Source organism: Morus notabilis, unplaced genomic scaffold, assembly GCF_000414095.1.
Source record: "Morus notabilis unplaced genomic scaffold, ASM41409v2 Scaffold4303, whole genome shotgun sequence".
Taxonomy (NCBI): Eukaryota; Viridiplantae; Streptophyta; class Magnoliopsida; order Rosales; family Moraceae; genus Morus; species Morus notabilis.
The window spans coordinates 1,432-23,040 of NW_010365498.1; the positions used below are offsets into that span (position 1 = coordinate 1,432).

General features: G+C 33.5%; 1 protein-coding gene across 1 annotated transcript; it reads left to right on the top strand.

Moving 5' to 3' along the window:
- The first annotated feature begins 589 nt into the window (after positions 1-589).
- Positions 590-4,338, top strand: LOC21385024 ((3S,6E)-nerolidol synthase 1). The gene is made up of 7 exons (XM_024172294.1): positions 590-881; positions 1,000-1,240; positions 1,343-1,733; positions 2,086-2,304; positions 2,395-2,533; positions 2,769-2,990; positions 4,011-4,338. Exons 1-7 carry the CDS (start codon positions 639-641, stop codon positions 4,299-4,301), a joined length of 1,746 nt encoding a protein of 581 aa, XP_024028062.1. The 5' UTR covers positions 590-638; the 3' UTR covers positions 4,302-4,338.
- The last annotated feature ends 17,271 nt before the right edge of the window (positions 4,339-21,609 follow it).

The following is a 21,609-nucleotide window of genomic DNA, read 5'->3' on the forward strand; positions in this document are numbered from 1 at the left end:
CTTGACGAATTTGTGTAAGACGTCCGATTTTTACGAATCACGTTGGTGAAGTGAGGAACACGTTGATCAAGTCGGGCCAATTAGAGCACTTGAATTTATTGAGAGAATGTAGTAAATAGTATATTATAAAACTAAATGAAGTAAATAACATATTTTAAAATTATTTAAAATAAATAATAGGTTACTGCATAAATAATTTACAACTAATAAAAAGATTTTTTTTCACATTTATGATGGGTAAAAAGATTTTTTTTCGGCCTAAATAAAGTTTTTTATCACATAAATTATTTTTATCAGTCATAAATAAATCATTTATATAATAATTTACTATTTACTTTAAATAATTTTAAAATCTACCAACTATTTACAACAATTTTCATGATGGGCCAAATTATAATCAGCGGTCAAGAAGAAAAAGTAGGTACACACTTCATTAATATCGCAGCTCTAAAACGTGAAAAATACATTAAGGTGGCTCACTGCCGGCCAAGCACACGGCAGGCGAATCCACTGTTTCATGCAGGGTTACAATATTCTATATAAAGGCCTCTCTCCTACATTAATCGTATTATATCCCTCTTTAGTCCTCTAAACTCCTCAACCTAATACTAAGATTTTGTGTCCTGATTTATTTCACTATGGGTTTATCTTGTTGTTCCTTTTCTGCTGCTTCCTTTAAACAATATCCCTCAGTTTCTCAAAACAGATCATATCAGAAAATTGAAAACCCCAGCCTTAGAAACAATAATAATATTGATCTAGTTACTAAACCAAGTACATCACAAAAGTGGAGCGTTGCCCAATATGATCATAATAGTTTGCTTTCTAGTAGTACTCCCTTGGAAAGCTACTCTCTATCAAAGAACTCTTACAATAACAAAGTGAGTTTCTGGCTGATCTTTAATGTATTTTTTCTTACCACTATAAAGAAAAAAGTTGTCTTAATTATTTACATATACATTGGCTGATTATAATTTGCTGGACTTGGATGTCTTTAAGATTGCTATCAGCAAATTATTAGCAGGAGAAGATCCATCTGATCAGGCTCTTAAGGTGATCGATGCTATCCAACGGCTAGGCATTGATTACCTTTTTCAGGAAGAAATCGAAAAAATTCTGCGAAACCAGTTTATGTCATTTGATCATTACACTGATAACAAACATAATATTGAAGATCACCTTCATGACGCTGCACTTCGTTTCCGACTCCTGAGACAACAAGGTTACTTCGTGCCTGCAGGTTCGGACGATAATTCGACCAATCAATCAATTAATTACTTGAAAATATCCTAATTAGGTATAATATGTATAACGTAATTTCATAATGTGCTGTGCATTTCAGGTATATTTAACAAGTTGAAGGACAAGAAAGGGAATAATTTCAAGACAGAGCTAGGTAAAGACATCAACGGGTTGATGGAGCTATATGAAGCTTCACATCTGAGCATAGAAGGAGAGGATGTTCTTGATGAAGCCAAGATATTTAGTAGTCAGCTCTTAACGGCGTCCATGACATGCCTCGGTGATGATCATCGTCGGGCTAGAGCTATCGCAAACACACTGGAGTATCCGTGCCACAAAACCTTGGCCAAGTTCACGGCCAAGAACCTTTTTGGTACCACTTCGCATTTTGAAAGTGCCAACGGATGGATAAATGTCTTACAAGAACTTGCCAAATATGAATTCAATCAAGTCCAGTCCCTACACAAGAGGGAAATTCTTCAAATATCACAGTAAGTTTTTGTTTTTTTTTTTTTTTTTAAAGTTAGAAAAAGTTGTTGAGTAGACAAACATAAATGTTCTACAAATTTGTCGCCTATTTAAGTCAAAGAATTCTGAAATTCGTAAAGAAAAAAGACGTTCATGATAACGCCAGCTTGGGAGATAATTATTTGATCATGAATTATCAATATTAGTTTTTTTATTAGTATTTAATTAATTTTGCATGACTCTATTTTGGCTTTAAAGGCTTAATTACTTCCTTCTGACTTTCTGGCTAATATCAATATGTGATTGTCTTGGTGAGCGATTTTTTTATTTTTTTTATTTTGATAATTGTCTTTATGAAAAATTTTAATTAATTAGGTGGTGGAGAGACATGGGTATGGCTAAAGAGTTGCCATTTGCGAGAGACCAGCCACTTAAATGGTACATTTGGTCCACGGGATGCCTAACAGATCCCAGCTTGTCGCAGCAGAGGGTTGAGTTAACAAAACCTATTTCGTTCGTCTATATAATAGATGATATTTTTGACGTTTATGGGAACCTTGACGAACTCACTCTCTTCACCGAGGCAATCAATAGGTTTGAATTAGCAATAATTATTATTTATTAACAGGGATAATAGTGATTAGCCATTAATTATGATGAATTAATTTCCATATCGAATTTCAGATGGGACATTACTGCTGTGGAGAAACTTCCTCACTGCATGAAGATATGCTTCAAAGCCCTTGATAATTTAACTAATGAAATCAGCCACAAGGTCTATCAAGAGTGTGGATGGAACCCGTCGCACTCTCTTAGAAAGGCGGTAAATTTTGTATATATTTTTTATTCGAGAGCAGTACTATACATCTCATGTTGAATAGGATTAGACATATATTATAGAACTCATCCATGTGTATATATATGTATATGTATATGTATATGTATATGTGATCAAACTATCACATCACGAATCATATTTAAGTCGAATTAGATGTTGTGATGCTCATGACCCATGTCTCACATTTTCACTCGGGTGTTACTAATTAATCTGCGCGCAGTGGGCGACTTTGTGCGATGCGTTTTTAGTGGAAGCAAAATGGTTTGCATCCGGGCAAGTCCCAAAGACAGAAGAGTATTTGAGGAACGGCGTGGTTAGCTCAGGAGTGCCTATGGTGTTGCTCCACTTATTTTTTCTACTGGGTCAAAGTATAACTCAAGACACCGTCGACTTTGTGGACAAAATGCCTGGGATTATAACTTCCACAGCAGCAATTCTCAACGTTAATTATATAAGCTCCTACCTATATATCACCAAATTGATAATTAACCAATTTGTTTGCAATTTACGTACTAATTTGGTGCTAGCTAGTACTGTCCTAATTTAGAACGTGCTTCTCTGATAAAATAAATAGAAATTACTTAATTAATAAATATATAAAAGAAATTAATTAATTAATAAATATATAAAAGAATCTTCGTGGCTTGCTAATGCATTTTCTAGAACAGAAGATGCTTTATAAGTAATTTCCACATTTTGTTTGACTAATTTAAATGTAGTTTAAATCGTAGTCTAAAGAATATTCGTTTTTTTTTTTCTATTTTCACTGCATCCTGGAAAATGAAATGCAACTTTCAAATAGTTCTGCAACGAAAAAAGTGTAATTTTTCCTTTTGTGTCCTTTTCTTTGTAAAAGTGACGAAACATAAAAAGAATACATTTTTCTATTGACGCAAAGTAGCAAAAATCACGATAATTCATCAACAAAAGAACAAGATGGTGGTTGTTGATAAACCACTAATCCACGTATTAACATACGTACTGGTGTCTGGTGGGACCAAACTTGTATGGTTCATATATAGTCAACACCGAGAAAGCCGGTTTTGAAATCATGTGATAGATATTTTGCTAAAGACGACAGAATCTAAAGACGACATGAAAGCTAAAGCTGGCTCCACAGCTTTGGAGATATTCCAAGAAGGCTGAGAAAGACCCGCGGGAATAGAGATCGATTGCAACACCGAGAAAGCCGGTTTTGAAATCATGTGATGTTTTAAAACTTTTTTAATTTGAACTATAAATTCTAATGTGCTTTGAAACATAGGTTAAATTTGTTGGGGTTAAGTTTTAAAATTTTTCTGATTTATAACACGGTTTAGAGCATCACATCAATGATTTAAATTGGGATCAAATTAAATTTATGCATCCAAGCCGTGATTTGGAATGCACATCATATGAGCGTAAATATTGGAGAATTAGAAATTTGGATTTTCATATATTATTATTTTTTTTATTATTGTAGGATGAGAATCAAGAAGGCCATGATGGATCATATGTGGAGTGCTACATGAAGGAAAGACAAGGCTCTTCAATTGAAGAGGCACGACAGAACATAACTGAAAGGATTTCGGATGCTTGGAAGTGCCTCAACAAAGAGTGTCTTTCTCCAAATCCACTTCCTGCGACATTCTTAAAGGCTTGTCTTAATGTTGCAAGATTGGTTCCATTGATGTATAGTTATGATGACAACCAACACCTTCCGAGCCTTGAGCAGCATATGAAATCCATGTTTTATGAAAGTGTACCCATGTAACATACATCATTAAAGAAAATAATTACGTTGTGCTTAATTTTCGGATTCGTGTTGATATGAATGTAGAATCACCTCGAAAATTGTGCATGTGTATGTTTTCCCCCCTGACCTATATGTATGTGCGTTGCTCTTAGAAAAAAAATTTAAACAACACTAGTGACAGGTAAAAATTCGTCAACATAAATATAATAAGTTTCAAAACGGTATGCGTGAAGTTTTATGATCAAAATTACGGTTAAAAGCAATTAAAAAACAACTAGCATTATCACAAAACAACACCTTAGGACACAACCCTTATGCTATTCCTAAAGCAAATCACACTCAATTATGTATAATTGTATCATACAAGTGTGCCTTTACTTAAGTTCAAAGTTCATAAACCATTTCATACTTCAATCATGATTCTTCGAGAATTGGAACCCACACTAGAAAATAAGATAGAACAAGGATTAATGTGGCTAATCCACTCATTTGAGTCCCCAAATGAAACTAATTTGAGTTCTCCATTGAATTTCGACCAAAATCAGGGTTTTAAAACAAATCAGGACCGGTCAACCAGTGACAGAGAAGTTGTTCTCCACCGGTCGTCCGGTGAAGAAGGGACAGTCGACCGGTGGGAGCTGGACAGATCGGCCGACATGGCTAATCTGAAGAAAACAGAGCCAAAACCTGCAAATTCGAGTTCAATTCTGAAATATTTTCAAAGAAAACAACAAATCCAGATTCTAAATACCCAATCAAGTCCAAAGAATTAAATTTCCCCAAATCTCACCATGATTTCCACCAAAACCATCAAAATCAAACTTAAACTGAAAATAAGTTTTACAAAAAGAAAAATTCAAGATTCAAGAGAAGATTTTTAGAAATCTTACCACCAATCCTTCCTTTGATGTTGAAAACTTCTTAAGGTTCCCTTTTGGTTCAATTCTTGGTCAATACTCCCTTGGAAATGAATTTAAGGAGAAGAGAGAAAGAGAGAACGAGAGACAAGAGGGAAAAAAAGGGAAAGAGAGAGAGAGAGTGACGAGCTGGGAGAGAGAAAAAAAAAAGAAAGAGAGAGGAAAAAGAAATAAAGGAAAAGTAAAGGATAAATATCAAAAGATATTTAGGAAAATAAACCAAAAAATGAGTTTCTACGTACACTTCTGGGGTGAAAATAGGAATATTGAAAATATTTAAATCCCTTAAAAATATTTAATTTAAGTATTAGAAAACATTTAATGAACATAATTAATTACATAAACCAGATTAGACACACTAATAAATCACAATTAACATAATTAATCCTATTTAATTCATCGAGGTGTTACACACCCTTAATTTGTGGTTTTGTAATGCCATCTAAAATTAAACATATTTAATTATGCTAAACTGTGAGTTATTAGTGTGCCTAATTTGAGTTTCTCAATTAATCAAAGAACTTTAAATTATTTTCAGTATTTATGATTTCACCCAAAAAGTTTTTGAAAATACACTTAAATTTTAATGTATTTTCCTTTTTTCCATTTTTCCATTTTCCTTTTTTTTCTTCTTTTCTTGTCTTTTTCCTTTTCTTCGTTTCCCTTTTCTTCTTTCCTTCCAGTGCAGCCCACAGACCTATCTCTCTCTTTCTTTTTTTCTTTCTTTTTCTTTTCTCTGTCTCTCCTCTAGTTTCTCCCACCGCCGCATCTCTCTCTCTCTCTCTCTTTTTTCTTCTTCCACGCCGGCCAACCACCTCTCCGGGCTCTCTCTCTCCTGCTGGCCGTTTCTCTCTCCGGCTCTCTCTCTTCGGCCATTTCTCTCTCTCTCTCTCTCTCTCTCTCTCTCTCTCTTACTCGGTTGTTTGGCCGAGACTCTCAAAAATTAAAAAACAAAAATGAAAGAAATGGAGAGAAACAAGCTTCAATAACTTTGACGTAAAGATTTCTTGAAAACCCACACTTGAATTTGACTTATTGATTTGAGAATTTCAAATTTTACTTAGATTTGAATAATTTTGAGTTAGGATTTGGATTTGAACAATTGTTGTTTGAATTGAATTAAATTTGAGGGTTTTTAGTTATTAGACTTGTTGAATTGATTGGAAACTGGTTTTGATGATTTCTAGAGAATTTATTTTGAAATTGAACTTGAATTGCAAGTTTGACATTTTTCCTATATATACCGGCATGCTGCTGAAATTTCTTTAAAAACTTATTTTTAAACTGAAATTAAATAGGAAACCAAACCAATGAATTGGATTTTAATTTTTAAAGAACCCCCCAACTGAATTATAAAAATCGTTCGTGAAACTTGGATTTGAGTCAAGGAATACTAATAGGAAACAATTAAACATGATTGAGCATAATTCATTTTAGGAACGAGAAATATATCCTAAGACATTGCTTTTGTGATAAAGCTAGTGGAGAAGATCGAGTATTAAAGCTTTAATGAAGCGGATGTTAGGATGACTAAAAGTTAGCCACAAGTTTGACATCCGAGAGGTAGGATATTCTTCCCATATCCATGTTAGCATGTTTTAAAGTGTTTTGGCCAAGTAATGTTTTCAAAAGATAAGGATATGTTGATAGAGAAAGTATTTTCAAGACAATAGCTTGATTTTCGTTATTGATCTCATAATGGACTGATTTCAAGTTTTTAATGAACATTTTCTTAAGATAAGATACCTTGTGAACTGGTAAGCCCGCTGATGGCCTAGATAGGATATGGAGATCGTATCCTTGGGGGCAGAACTCGAAATCCGGACTGGCCACTACGGTGGTGTTAAGGCCTTGCTTTGGTCATAAGTAATTTAATTACTTAAATTACTTGTTGATTGCCTGTAATCTGGAATTTCATATTATTTATCTTTCAAGAAAAGGTTGTTTAGTTTCGATTGATTATTTCGGGCCCGACTATTTTCCATCTTACTCAGACTCATTAAGGCATGTATTAACTATGGATTGTAAAATCTTAAACTTTACTAGACTGTGGTTGATGTCAGTAATTTAATTTTCTATATTTAATTATGTATGCACAAGTTGTAACCCTATGGACGCCGGAGGCTGACTTTTGATGTTGATCTTAACAGTGACTATGTTTTGTAAAGTCCGCCTCACTTTTTCTTAAAACTCGATTTCGTTTAAATAGCGGGGCTTGTTTAGAAATACCTGAGTGTTTTAGATTTAAAATTAAATTTTGAAATGTTTACGGTTTAATCACCCTCTTAGTCAGGTTTAATTTCTAAATGTATATTTATAAAATTAAATTAAGTAAATAACATATTTTAAAATTATTTGAAATAAATAGCAGTTTACGGGGTGAATAAATTATTTACTGTGTAAATGATTCATTTATGAATAGTAAAAACAATTTTTGTCAAGTAAATTTTCTTTTTATGACTAGTAAAAAGATTTTTTTCAAGTAAATACAATTTTTTTTAAGTTATTTTTTACCAATCGTAAATGAATCATTTACAATATAAATGAATATATTTTTACATAAATTGTTATATATTTCAAATAGCTTTAAAATATTTTATTTATTTAATTTAAGTTTTAAAATATGGTATTTACTACAATTTCTCATATTTTAATTGTACATAACAAGTCGGATTTTTGAAACTGTCATTTTTAATATAAAATATTGAATTAAATAGAAAATTAAGGAAATAGATATACCAATTAATTAAGAAAGAGTAATTTGCACCGACAGTTCTTAAATTCGTTAGTAGGTGAAATTTTAGTTTCTATTTTTTTAACTTTGGTGAAATGATTCCTAAACTTTTAAAATGTTTGCAAGTCAATTTCTGTTGAATTTTTAACGGTATGTATCACTTGCAAGGCATGTGATATGAGACGAGATGTTGTTGTGGTAAAACAACAATAATTTGCTTATAGTTTGAAATCGCCGAGACGCTCGACCATACTATTGCTAAGATTCAAATATACTTAATAACTCCTATTTTTTTCTTTAATCGTACATATTGTTTCAGCATCCCACCAAGGTGGTGGGCAGATTAAAGCACGCTCTACTTTTTTCTTTTTTTTTTTTTTGTTGTTGTCTTGATCTCGGGCTATTTTTGTATTTTCACCACAAAAGAGTTATACATAAAAGCCATGTGAATAACTCCATCCGAAAGTTGACGGAAAGCACTTAATTGTTAACGTTTTAAGAATTTAGAAATGGTTTTGTCAAAATTAAAAGAATAGAGACTAAAGTATCGCCTATTAAACAGTTTAGGGACTACTCGTACAATTTGTACCAACTAAGGAATAACGAACTTGTTGTTTAGTTTAATCGGTTGAAATTCTTAGTAATGTTAAATTATTTTCTAGTGCAAGAGTACAAAATGCATCCGTCAAATTGCCCCAGGTATTATGCACGGTCATTTCGCAACGTCCAGGACCTCAAAGCAGCAGGAATAAAGCTGAAGCCAAGCGAGACAAGCTCCTTACGAGACATAACCTTCACTTCTCTCTACTTTTCCGGCCACCTAAAGCTTCCTCCCCTGATCGTCGACGACTCAACGGGACGCAAGTTGTTGAACCTCGTCGCCTTCGAGATGTGCCCGGATAATTACCAGAAAGTTTATCAAGTGACATCGTACCTGAGCTTCCTAGATTTACTCATCGATAATGAGGAAGATGTCAAAGATCTCAGGTCAGCATACATACTCAGGAACCGGCTCAGTAGCGACGCGGAAGTGGCTCAGCTGTTTAACGCCATAGGAACTAACTTGGTTCGCGGTGACGCCTACGTCGATGTGAAAATCAAGATACAGAGGCACTACGAGAGAAGGTGCGCGACTTGGGTGGCTCAAATCTATCGCGACCATTTTAGTAGCCCGTGGACGATTCTGGCTCTTATTGCCGCTGTTACAGCCCTTTTCTTGACCGGAATTCAGACGTGGTTTGCGTTTCGTCCTTGCAAGTGATCGATGATTTTATAAGTACTGCAATGTGAGTCATAGCGTGTGTTAGTTTCTGTAAAATTAAAAAAATTAGTAACAAATTAGGAAGAAGACTAAACGAGTCGTGGATCGTATAAGAAGAAGTAGTTTGCGATTGATGAAGTGTTTCTTTTTTGCTTTTTGAGGCTCAAAATAAACGATCAATTGTTCGGGCTGCTAGTTTATTCTATAATGTAAGTATGGTACGTAGTTCTACTATCTTATGATCTGCATGTTAGTTTAATTTTTATTCTATAATAGCAAATATATTATAATTTGCAGGTAGCCGATTAGCCAAAAAAAAATTTGCAGGTAGCCAGGAAGTTATAACATAATTAAGAAGAAACTGCTTTGCAGGCTGGAGCGTGAGATTCACGATCCTACATGCAGGGCAGTGAGCTCTTACATAAACCATCCCCTATATATAAAAGCAAGTTAAATTAACGGTTTAAAATAAGAGATTCGCAGATGAAGGGCAACGCTTGTCATTTTTCAAACCAAATCACACAAATCTAATATTTTGAACTGTCAATTTAGTTATAATATTGTGCACCTAATAGACCTCAGTTGCTGTTCATTTAAAAGCTCAGTGTGCAATTTGTAAAAATTAAAAGTTTGTGATGTATTAAGTAAAGGTCGAAAAGTTTAGGGGACCACAGTCTCTTTATCTCTCCTTATTCTAATAATATAAAAAAAAAAAAAAAAAAATTGAAGCTATAGAAACAATCCATTAAGTTCCAAGTAGATGGAAGTAGATGTGGGTTTCCATCAATCTCTCCATGTGCATAAGAATGTCTAGTGATTGGTTGTGGGTATTAACGTTTTCTTCTCCACTATAAAGAACCATGCTCTGTTAGAGACTGTTAGTTTACCAATTAATTCTAAAATTTTAAGCTGTTAGGAGGTGGGTCAAAAATAGTTTTTATATTCGAACACTCTCTCTAGTGTAGGTCGAACAAAGGGATTTATTATTATTATTATTATTATTATTATTATTATTATTATTATTATTATTATTATTTTGGTATTTTGCTATATGCTGAGGTTTTTAATAACTGTAAAAGGGTTTAAAAATCATGAACCAAAATGAGATTGTGCTTAACCTTAAAAATAATTGATGAATTATGGATACTTTTTCTGCATACTTTATTTGTTTTGTTCTGTTTTTTGTGCTTTGCTTGTCAAAGTGGAACTAATAAATATATCCGTTGCTTGTCAATTCATGTAGAAAGAGGGAATCCCCGTTGCTATAGCGCCAGAATGGTCAATAGCATAGGCCCTTATACAACTCCTAGACCCCCACATAAAGGAATTAGGAGAAAAATTTAGTAGAATCTGTGCTAAATACAAACCAACTCTAATACCTAGAGCTGCAAATTCACACCACCTGCCTAGACTCGGCAGCCCGAAAGGGGAACTTTAATAGCGGGCTAGTCCAAAGTTTACAAGGAAAACTAAAACAATAAATAAATAAGTAAAAGAGAGATTGAGAGAAATATGCCTGACTAAAAGAACAATATAAATAAATAGACCAAGGTTTATAAATAGTTAGTAAAGAGAATTTGTTGTAACTAGAAGATTTTCCAAACTTAAAGTAGTAAATGGCATAATAGTTATTGTGTGGGAAAATGTGCGCTGACACGTCGGACAACGGTAGTGCCCCACGTGGCTCTGTGTAAACCACATCAGGTAGCCGTCGTCGTTTGTAGTCTCCTGCGGTGAAAGGGCCGATTATATGGGGGGACCCACCAGACCGTCGACCCTTTGTACGCTCAGCGTCCACTTAACTTGTTCACATCGGAGGTATCTCGATAAGGTCGACCGATGAAGGGCATACGCCTAGCTCTATACTGTGTGGGTATAGGAAGCAGACCACATAAACATGGGTCCACGTCCCTAGAAAGGCCCCTAAGTGGACAAGGGAGTTGCCTCTGAGTTTGTAGAATGTCAGTAATGCAGGCATTAATTACAAGCCCCTAAACCGCCCTCTAACAGACGATGGAGGATTAAAAGGGGATCTGCAGAGCCGTAATAAGGGAAAAAAATTGGATGAGTGAACAGTTCAAAAGGTATTGACAGACTATGGGTCTGAGCCTATAGGGCAGTAGGCCACTCGAGTGGATAGGCCTACAGAAAAGAACTGCCCATGAAGTAATCTTTGGGCTATAAAAGGGGCAAAGTCCCGAATGAGAAGGGAGGATTTTTCCTATGTAACCTGAGAATAGAGAGTGATATATGTAATCTACAAAGAGTCCAAAAGCAATACAATATACAGTGGATGTAGCTTTTCATTAACAGAGTGAACCACTATAAATCTTGTGTGTTCTTCCATTCATTCAGGCACTACTCTCACACTCCTTACACTACCACAAATACTTCACAGCATAATTTTGAGCATATATCAAATCTTAGGCCGGTAACCCAACGGGATACCAAGAGGAGACCCGGTGTAACCCTGTTGATGAAATTTTACCGTCAATAATAATTTTAGTTGTTAGTAAATTGCATATGAACAAAAATTTATAGCATATTTTAAAATTTTATCTACCCTTAAAAGAGCTTCAGTGATGATGAGAGAGAGAGGATGGAGTTTGAGGATGTTGATGAGAGAGCATGAAAGACAGAGGAGACAGAGTGAATGTGGTAAATGCTGCATTTACATGACAAATTCTTCATTTACCGTACAAATTTAATTTTTATATTTTCTTGAATAATGATTTTACCATTTATATTGAAAATTTACTATGTAAACCAACAATTTACCATGTAAATTGTCAAGTTATTAAAAAGTAACTTGTTGTTTATAAAATTAAAACCTCTATTTGACTGATAAATTCATCATTTACCACGTAAATTCCCTATTTACTAAATTTAATAAAATTTTGTATGCTGATAAATGAAGCATTTACTATGTAAGTAATTCATTTTCCACAAATTATTTATTCACCAAGTGATGCGATCGCACATGCGATCGCACAGATTACAAATCGCAGGGGAAGATAGATAGAAAGCATCGATAAAATTTAAAAACTGAATATCTTAAAGGCTCATTTAGTTCGCTGATTCAAATTTTTAATTCGAGTTGAGATGTGACTTTATGTGAGAGCTTTTTACTGTAGTAAAAAAGTTAGATGTGACTGGTTGTGAGAGCTTTTTACTGTAACAAAACTCGAATTCTAAACTTGAATCGGTGAAATGAACGGGGCCTAAATCTCTCTCTCTCCTTCCTCATCCTTTTCTCTAAGCGTGAATGGGGAATGTCTTCTGCAAGCGATGCCTTTGTTGTCAGACTTTGCAAAGATATGCAAGGAGTTTCAGAGCTTACCATGGCTGGGTTGTGGAGGATAAGATCTGAGATTGCGAATTTGATCTCCATGAATGAGCGAGGAGAGATCGAAAGGCCGATACAGGGCGATGAGATAGAAAGACAGGGTTGCAAGAGAGAGAACATAGAAAGAGGGAGGGCAGGCGGGTAAGAAGGATCAGAGAGAGGGGAAAAGAGAGAAAATATGGGAGAATCAGAGAGTTTAATGACATTTACTAAACTTAAAATTAATAGTTGCTATAAATTTTAACTACCCCCTCCATTTCTGCTATTTCCCTCACTCACCTGCAATTAGTAAATAGGCCTAATAAGAGTAAATTCAGAATTACACTAAATTAACATTTCCAAAGTTCCCCTAATAAAAAAAATGAAATAAAATCCTAAAATTTACTTTGGCTCTCTCTCTCTCCACACTCTCTTATCTCTTCATTTTCTACAGTACTGTAAATCAAAGATTTAGGAATAAACACAATATGTGTTCTGATTATAAATTCTAAATTTTATTATGTAAATCTAGAATTTCTGAAGGAACAAAAATTGTATTCTAGTGGCAAATCCTGAATTTACACTATAAAGTTTAGATTTAGTAAGAACACAATATGTGTTCTAATGGTAAATCTTAGATTTACTGTGGAGTAACTCTTAGATTTACGAGCGGAACATAAAAAAAAAAGTAGGTTTATGTTATATTAGTAAAGATAATATAATCCACTAACAGTAAATCTCGAACTTTGAAAAGGGTTCATTTCACCCCTTGAAATATGTACCCAAGTTCAAAATGCTCCATATATTTATAAAACTAATAAATTGATGACGTGACACTACTTATATTTTTATAAATGCCCACAAACTATTGATTTTAAGTCAACCTACCATCCCAGTTATTACTTTTGTGTCAACTTGCCCCCTTTCTTTTTAAAAGATGATTGGGAAAGTTAATACAAAATCAATAGTTCAGGATGTAATTATTGAAAAAAATTAGCTCAAGGGGTATTTTTAACCACTTTTTAGACTTTACAGGGTGAAATAAACCCTTTTGAAATTTAGGAGGCATGTTGAAATAAGGTACAAAGTTCAAGGCACATGTATACAATTAATCTATCCTTGATAAACGGAGTAAATCCAGAATTTATAAAGGAACATAAATTGTGTTATAATGATAAATCCTATATTTACACTGTAAATCTAGGATTAACGAATAATACGATATGTGCTTTGATGGTGACTCTTGCATTTATTGTACAAATGTTTTAGCAGAACCAAAAATATTTATCTTATACTTGTAAAGTTTTAAATTTACCGTATAAATCAAAGACTTATGAAGTAACAAAAATTGGGTTCTTATGGTAAATCCTAGATTTACATTATAAATTCAAGATTTTTGAAGAAACATAATATTTGTTCTGATGGTAAATCCTTAATTTACATTAAATCCTAGATTTACAAACCACGATGAGAGAAAAAAGAACAGACCCACGAACGACAAAAAGAGAGAAGAGAGAAAAGGAAATCTAGAGGGAAAACGCAAAAAAAGAAAAAAAAAAAAAGGAAAAACAAAAAGAGTAAAATTGAAAAACAAAAAATTTAAATATAATTGACATAGTAAAATGCATTATAGAACTGCAACTATATTTCTTACAAGCTAAATCGAAGACCAATTTAGCAAACCACAAAGAGTCGAAGTGGGTAAGCTATCAGGTGCAATCATCTTATTCCCAACACCGATTAATATTTTGAACACATTAAGGTTTGTTACTGTATATTAATATTAATATTTTGAGTCTAACACCGATTTAATGTTACAGATGAATCCAGAGACAAACCAGCCGCAGCCATTGATTAACAACTTGCGTGACCAGAAGTTTCAACAGGGTAAGGGTTAGGGCAATGAGGCTGCAGAGACTTACATGTATATTTTTCTCATCTCCTTAAATATGATCTTAATCTATAACTATTTTATTCCTTAATAATTTTCTTTACTCTAAATTATAAGCTCAAATAGTTGATGAGAGGCAGCCTCAACTATCACCGTCAAGTTCAAACTTGTCTGCCCCTATCGTCCATGAGGAGGGCATTCTTGAAAACACGCTAGGGTCTCGTAGAGGTCGTTGAAAGTTCAACATATTTGTTTCAAGCGAAACGTGTGTTTCATGATTGAATATTATATAAGCATAGAATTAAATAAGATTACCATATTAAACCAATAACAGATTTTGGTCAAGGCAAGTCAAATAGATAACTAATTAGGGTGTAAATATAAGTATAGAGTGAAGATTTACTTGAGAATTTGTTCGGTTGCATCTTTTATTCACATTTGTAGAGTTCAAAAGTGCAGGTTCAAATTTTTGGTATTCATGGCCACTGGTGTTTATTATTTTCATTTAATCCAGTTACCATTTTTCGATGTCTTGGAAAATTCCTATATCTCTAAGACATTAAATCTTCTCACCGGATCTATAGATTGAACATGAATTCTATAAATTCCAATGATACGTGGCATGACCTTGGATGTAGAGTGAATCAATTTAAATTTTTTCTGTTCGTTATTTTGAACACATAATTTACTATTTATGTATAAGAGATTATTTGAGTTAACGTACTTGAGATTAAATCTTTGTTAGAAAAATTCACCGTCAGAAACTATTATTTTTGAATGTGTAAATTTGTTTTTATATATTGCACAGTTCTACTTTGATAAATGACAAGGAGTAGAATGGGATGTGAACTAATTGGGTCATAAAAAACTAAATCAGATGACACGTTGAAGAAAACAAGCTGCTAATCTTGTCCATTACCATGTTGTGTAGGCATCTTGAGGCCGAAATCTTCAAGCGTTGTGGCAACAACATACGGAAAACGTATAATAGATTTAAGGTTTTAATTATGTTTGGTTAAGAGAAAATTTTAAATTTAACCATTATTTTTTTCATCTCTATTATTTATATCACTACACAAAATTTTTATAACACCACGAAAAATAAACTGTAAGTTATGAAAAAATAACATGCAAGTTATAAAAGATAACCAGTAAGTTAATAAAAAATAATCTGTAAGTTACGAAAGATAACTTGCAGGTTATAAAAAGATAATCTGTATATTATTAGTGGCATAAAATAAATATATAAATGTGTGGCATTTTTAGTTTTCTATTAATGATAAAATTCCAATCTCTAAATTCATTACGTTCCAACTAATTGCGTTGCATTCTGATCTTACAGTTTGTTAGTTCGTTTTAGTTACAATTCAAAATGACAAGTTAGAAGATACAGACAGAAGAAAGGAGAGGACCACTAGGATAGTAGCGGACACAAAGTGTTATGAGTGGCGGCAATATGAAAAAAAATAGAGATAGTATTTCATTTAACGTACACATATATATAGTTGAATATTTGAACTATTGAGTGGTGGCACAATTATAATTTTTCTGATAAAAGCGAGACACAACAACATATTTCAGTTATTTACTTGGAGCATAGTTGAAATTTTTTCTTGCGAAATAGAATTATATCTAAAAGTTTTGAAAACTCTTAGGGGTAAAAATTTAAATTTTAACAATTGAGTCAAGGCAGATACCCCATCTATGTGGTTCCACCACAGACTATTACATAGAATATGAACCAAAAACTAAAAATAAAATGGTGTGACCGATTAGCACATACTTCATATCAAGTAGGGTTTAGCGTTCTCAAGCTAGAAACTGCTTCTTTAGGGTGGGCGTTTTGTGGTCCACTCTTCGTACCCTACTCTTTTTTTTTTTTTTTTTTTTTTTTTTTTTTTTTTTTTTTTTTTTTTTTTTTTTTTTTTTTTTTTTTTTTTTTTTCCCCCTTTTTTTTTTTTTTTTGCTTTATCTCTTTTTCCTTTGTTTTTAAGTTTTTCTTTTCTTCTTTTCCCCCCTTATCTCTTTTTATATGCATCTTTAATTAACATTTGATTTTTATATATTTTTAAATATATCTCATTTAAATATTTTTCTTACGACTATTTAAAATATTAATTTTTCCTAATTACTTTACTAAATTAATTTATTCTCAATTGTGTTCCTACATAAATATTTTTTTTTTCTTGTGATGCTTGTAAATTTCAGCTTCAATTGCGCTACTTTCGCATAAGTTTTTTCTTTTTTTTTTTTGTCTTTTACTTCAGTTCTTTTTTCTCACTTTTATTTTTTAATTTTTTATCTTTTTTTCTTTATTTTTTTCCCTGACAATTTGTACCACTATTGTTTTAAATTAGCCACGCATGGAGAGGGCGCATTTTTGACTCGTATGATAATACATGAGGCTCAATCGTGTCATATACGCATTGTCAAGGAATCGCGGTGAGTCATTGTTTGACATTTATATATCCAAGTTACCCCACGTATGGTTAGAGATAAGGTACAAAACCTAACTTTAACAATTATGCTGGTTAATGTACTATTTATATGTAGAGATTATTTGCGTTTACGATAACCGAGATTTAAATCTTTGTTAGACAAATGTTCACCATCTACAGCTATTATTTAGGAATGTACAATTCTACTTTGATAAATGACATGGAGTAGAATAGGGCTCGAACTAATTTTTGGTTTAAAAGGGAGCATATTTGGTCCCGCATTATTATGGAAGGAAAAATTAAAAAAAAAACAAAAAAAAAAAAAGCGAATGACATTGGAGAAAAGTAGATGCAAGTCCTCGGTTCTTAAACACGTACTATGTATTAACATGTGGTAAGCTAGACGTTTGGGTCATGGATTAAAATCATATGATTAAAATTATTTTCGATTTACGTGTATTTTTTGTGAGAGAAAATACTGTAGCGAACTACGAATTATGATTCGAATCAGAAAACGAATCCCCCAACTAAACAACCTCTTAAATCCGTGGCCACATTTTGTTAAGCTTTAAAATTTGTGGCGAAATGTGCCTTCTTTCTTTGACCACAAGTGTATTACTTGGAAATAATTAATTCGTGAAGGTACATTTTTCTAAGAGGGTTAGTTTGTAGCCGCTCTTTATTTATTTATTATTATTATTAAGTTTTTAACGTAAACCACGTACATCTCCATCACAAAAATGAGCAAGTTGCAAACCTTAAATATTCTACCTTCCCTTAATTAATAATATTTAATGCTTTTGGTAGGCCATCGGCCGAGGAAATGTTTGACCCGCTTGCACTGACTAAATATATTTTTCAATGCTTTGTTAATGACACAATTGCAATCTCTAATTTATCATGTTCTAGTTAATAATGTTGCGTTGCATTTTCTTAAAGCTTGTTAGTTCGTTTTAGTTCCAAAGCAAAATGACAAGTTAGAAGAAACAAATGTTGGAGTTGTTCAAGTGCAAATATGAGAAGGAGGGTTGTTCACAATTAATCGTAACCGGCCTAAACCGGCCGACAAGCCCAATAACCGAACCGACTTCAATCGACCCCGACATGAAACTGAATAATTCGTTTTTAAAACCGAACCGAACCGTTTTTGCATAGGTTCAGTTTCGATTTCAGGGATTTCAGGTCGTTTTTAACAATCTAGGATTATAATTTGTAGTGGTTTTGTGAGAAATGAGAAATATTGAGTCTGAATAAATTTTGATTCTAAGGTTTCAGTTGTTGACTTATTGTTATTTCAAAAGAAATTTTGATAAACGGAGGTTGAAACTGAATCAAAACTGACATTTTTGGTTGCCGGTGGAGAGCAAACCAAAACGGACGGTTCGGTTACTAGACGGTGTAAAAACCGAACGATGTACAGACCTAGCTAATAAAAAGAGTTGTAGTAGACAACCTAAATTTTCACTAGTTACACGTGGAAAATATATGAAGTGGCCTAGCATTTTATAAGCTACTATACTATTGAGTCGGTAGATGAATTGCCGTGCCCAAAAGAGACACTCTTGTTGCTTGTAGACGCGTGTAGTGTAGACAGTAAGGTTGTAGATACACTTATTAGGTGAGCTAAATGAAAGAATATTCATATTAAATTAAATTAAATTTGATTTAATTTTCTGAAAGGTTATCGCTTTTCAAAAATAATGTAAATTCAAATGTGTGGCAGTTATTTTTTAAAATGGTACAATTAAAGATTTTAACCATTATTTCTGCATTTTTCACTTTTGCTTAGTGTAAATACACTCAAAGATTTATCATATGCTGGGATCGATTAGAATTTGTAGTAGTGATGAAATAAAATTGTGTGCCCAATCAACCAATACTTCATTATCCCACAGAGTTCGGTCTCTAGCTACCTTTAATGGCGCCCATAACGTTGATTCAAGTTTTTAATTCTAGTCGAGATGTGATTTATGTGAGAGCTTTTAACTATGACAGAAAAAGTTAGCTGTGATTTTTTATTAGACTTTCAAATCTGTACTAACGAGGTACACGAGTACCAACTTGGCCATGATGTCACAACGTGGGCTCATAATGTGTCCCCTCTGCATGCCATTATGGGCTCTATCACCTCCAAACATGGCCTTGTCGTTGATGGGTCACCTCCTTCAATCGCCTCCTGACATGGTATCACCATTATTATTGTTAGGAATAGTATCCTAAAAGCATGAGATATAAAAGGATATTTATTATTTATTTAATAAAATAGTTTATTCATCATTTTATGTGCATATATTTATGAATATTTTATGAATATCAAATAAAATTCCTTGATTATTTATGTAACCTTAAACATGGTATATAAGTGTTGTATACGAGAGGATAATGTTTAAGGATAATAATCAAAAGTAATTGTTCATAATGAATTTAATTAAAGTTTAGAATCTTTAATTAAAACATTATTAATACATGTCATTCCCATTTAGAATGGAACGGTGTTATCCGCACTGTTAATATGGTGAGATATTGAATGAGTGTATTTCGCATAATGAGATTCTGTGGAACATGGACGCAGACACAATATGAATTTCTAATAATTTCCGTTAAGCATAGAAATTCTAATTGAGTCTACCGATGGTCATATATAGGATAATCTTAATCCTGAGTTCTTAACAAACTCCTATTTATGGATTTATGTCTTTTGATTTACTCGGTACGGATTCTGAGACCCTGAATCCTATTCCTTATATTTTGGAGACATAATGAAATAGGTAGCTGGGAATGTTATTATACGAGATGGAATCCATTCCTTCTTGAGAAACAAGTAGATAAATAATTCTCTTGAGTGTTGATTCGGTACTTGGATTAGTAAGAGCGCTCTGGTTCATGAATGTGTTTTATGAATCACTATCTATTAGAGAATCAATGGTACTCAAGGATGCAGATATAATTAGAGAGGTTAACGGATTCTACCTGACTCTAATTATGAATTATTTATGGAGGATTGATCTATATGTAATGACTATATCAAATGGACACTTCGCAGTTTAGAAGTAATTAATGCCTATAATTTCGAGAGTTCAATTCCAAGTTTATAGTGGAGTAACTATTGGAATTAATAGAATTAATAAATTAATTAAAGTGTTTAATTAATTATTAATTTTATTGGAGCTCAGAATTATAGATCCATTAGTCCCCACGTCGTCCTTGTAATTCTACCAGACACAAAGGGCAAAATAGAAATTTTAGAACACATCTAGATTTATCCATTTAAACTTATTTGATAAGTTGTTCAATTTAGAATTCAAATTAATTTAAGTTTGACTTAAATTTGAATTTGAATCTGAATTAAAATTGGACTACTGGATAAAGGATAAAATCTCTTCCTTCCCTATCTGATATAGGTGCCACACACACAGGGATAAATCCCTAGGGTGGCCGGCCACTTAAAGGATAAGGGGAAGGGATTTTTTATTCCAAATTCAAAGTTGGAGATAAGGATTTGATTCTATTTTGAAGTTTGACTTCTTCTCTTTAAATATGAGAAAGATAGAAAATTGTAGAGACAATTTTTAACAATTTTTCAGCCCTAGTTTCTCAGTGGTGGCCGAATTTCTCATAGAGGAAAAAGAGAGCAAAATATTTTTCTCCAAAAATTCCACATCGTGCATGCGTTGGTGTTTGTGGAAATTCGAGTGTTTATGAAACCTGTTTTTGTCTCACGTGTGCCCACACACACGTCTACGTGGAATCAAGGAATTGACGTGGAAGCCTTTGGTATTCTAAACACAAAGCTTGGAGCAAGGACTGTTCGTGGTCAAAGAAATTCAAGTTAATATCCGAGTCGGCTTCCAGGTATTTTTTCGGTTGATCCTTGAATCATGCAAATTAATGTGATTAATTTATTCATGCATAAATTAATATAATCTATAGAGTATGTCAAAAATTTTATGAAAATTTTTGTTACCACGCTTCCGCACCAGAATTCGATTCGGGAACCAGCAATTGGTATCAGAGCAGTCTATAGACGATATTAATTTATACTTCGATTATTTGATAATTAGAATTGATATATTAAATATGTGATATTTAATTATGTATGTATGTGATGAGTAGGCACTTGCATTTATGGATGTTTATTTTTGATTCATGATGATGAATGTATGGATGGTGGATTTGGTCGTTAATTATATGGTTCCATGGATCAGTAATATTCATTCGTTAATAAATTATTTGTAATTTAATTCGGGATTAGAATTATTATAATTCTAGGATTTGGGTAGAATTAGAGTTTTTGATTTTTAATCAAAAGGGAGGCCTTGAAGATCAAGTTTGAAGCCTTCAAAGAAGCCCAGAAAACTGCCCAGCAAATTTCCAGAAATCGGCCAGAACGCGCGCCCCAGCGCGCCCATGCGCGCTCCAGCGCTCCCCAGCGCGCCCCAGCGCGTCCCAGCGCGTCCCAGCGAGCCCCAGCGCACGGCCAGGACGCGGCCCAGCGCGCGTCCAGGCCGCAGCCCAGCGCGCTCCAGCGCAACTGGCGGCCCAAGTTCGGGATTTGATTCTGAACAGGCCCGAAGGGTTTCAAAACCCTCGTAAAGCGTGTCGATGGGCCCGGAAAAGTTTCGGATCCCAAGGAAGGTGAAATCCAACCCGGAGACAAAGAATGAAGCCGAAGAATAAAGAATTCAAGAATCGAAGACCCGTTGATGTAACGGAAGAATATAATTATTGTAATTATTTATTTATTCGATTCGATTGAGTTG

Coding starts and splice junctions, on each gene's coding strand:
- LOC21385024 (XM_024172294.1), top strand. CDS start 639: ATGGGTTTATCTTGTTGTTCCTTTTCTGCTGCTTCCTTTAAACAATAT. Junction 882..999: donor AGAACTCTTACAATAACAAA/GTGAGTTTCTGG, acceptor GATGTCTTTAAG/ATTGCTATCAGCAAATTATT. Junction 1,241..1,342: donor AGGTTACTTCGTGCCTGCAG/GTTCGGACGATA, acceptor TGTGCATTTCAG/GTATATTTAACAAGTTGAAG.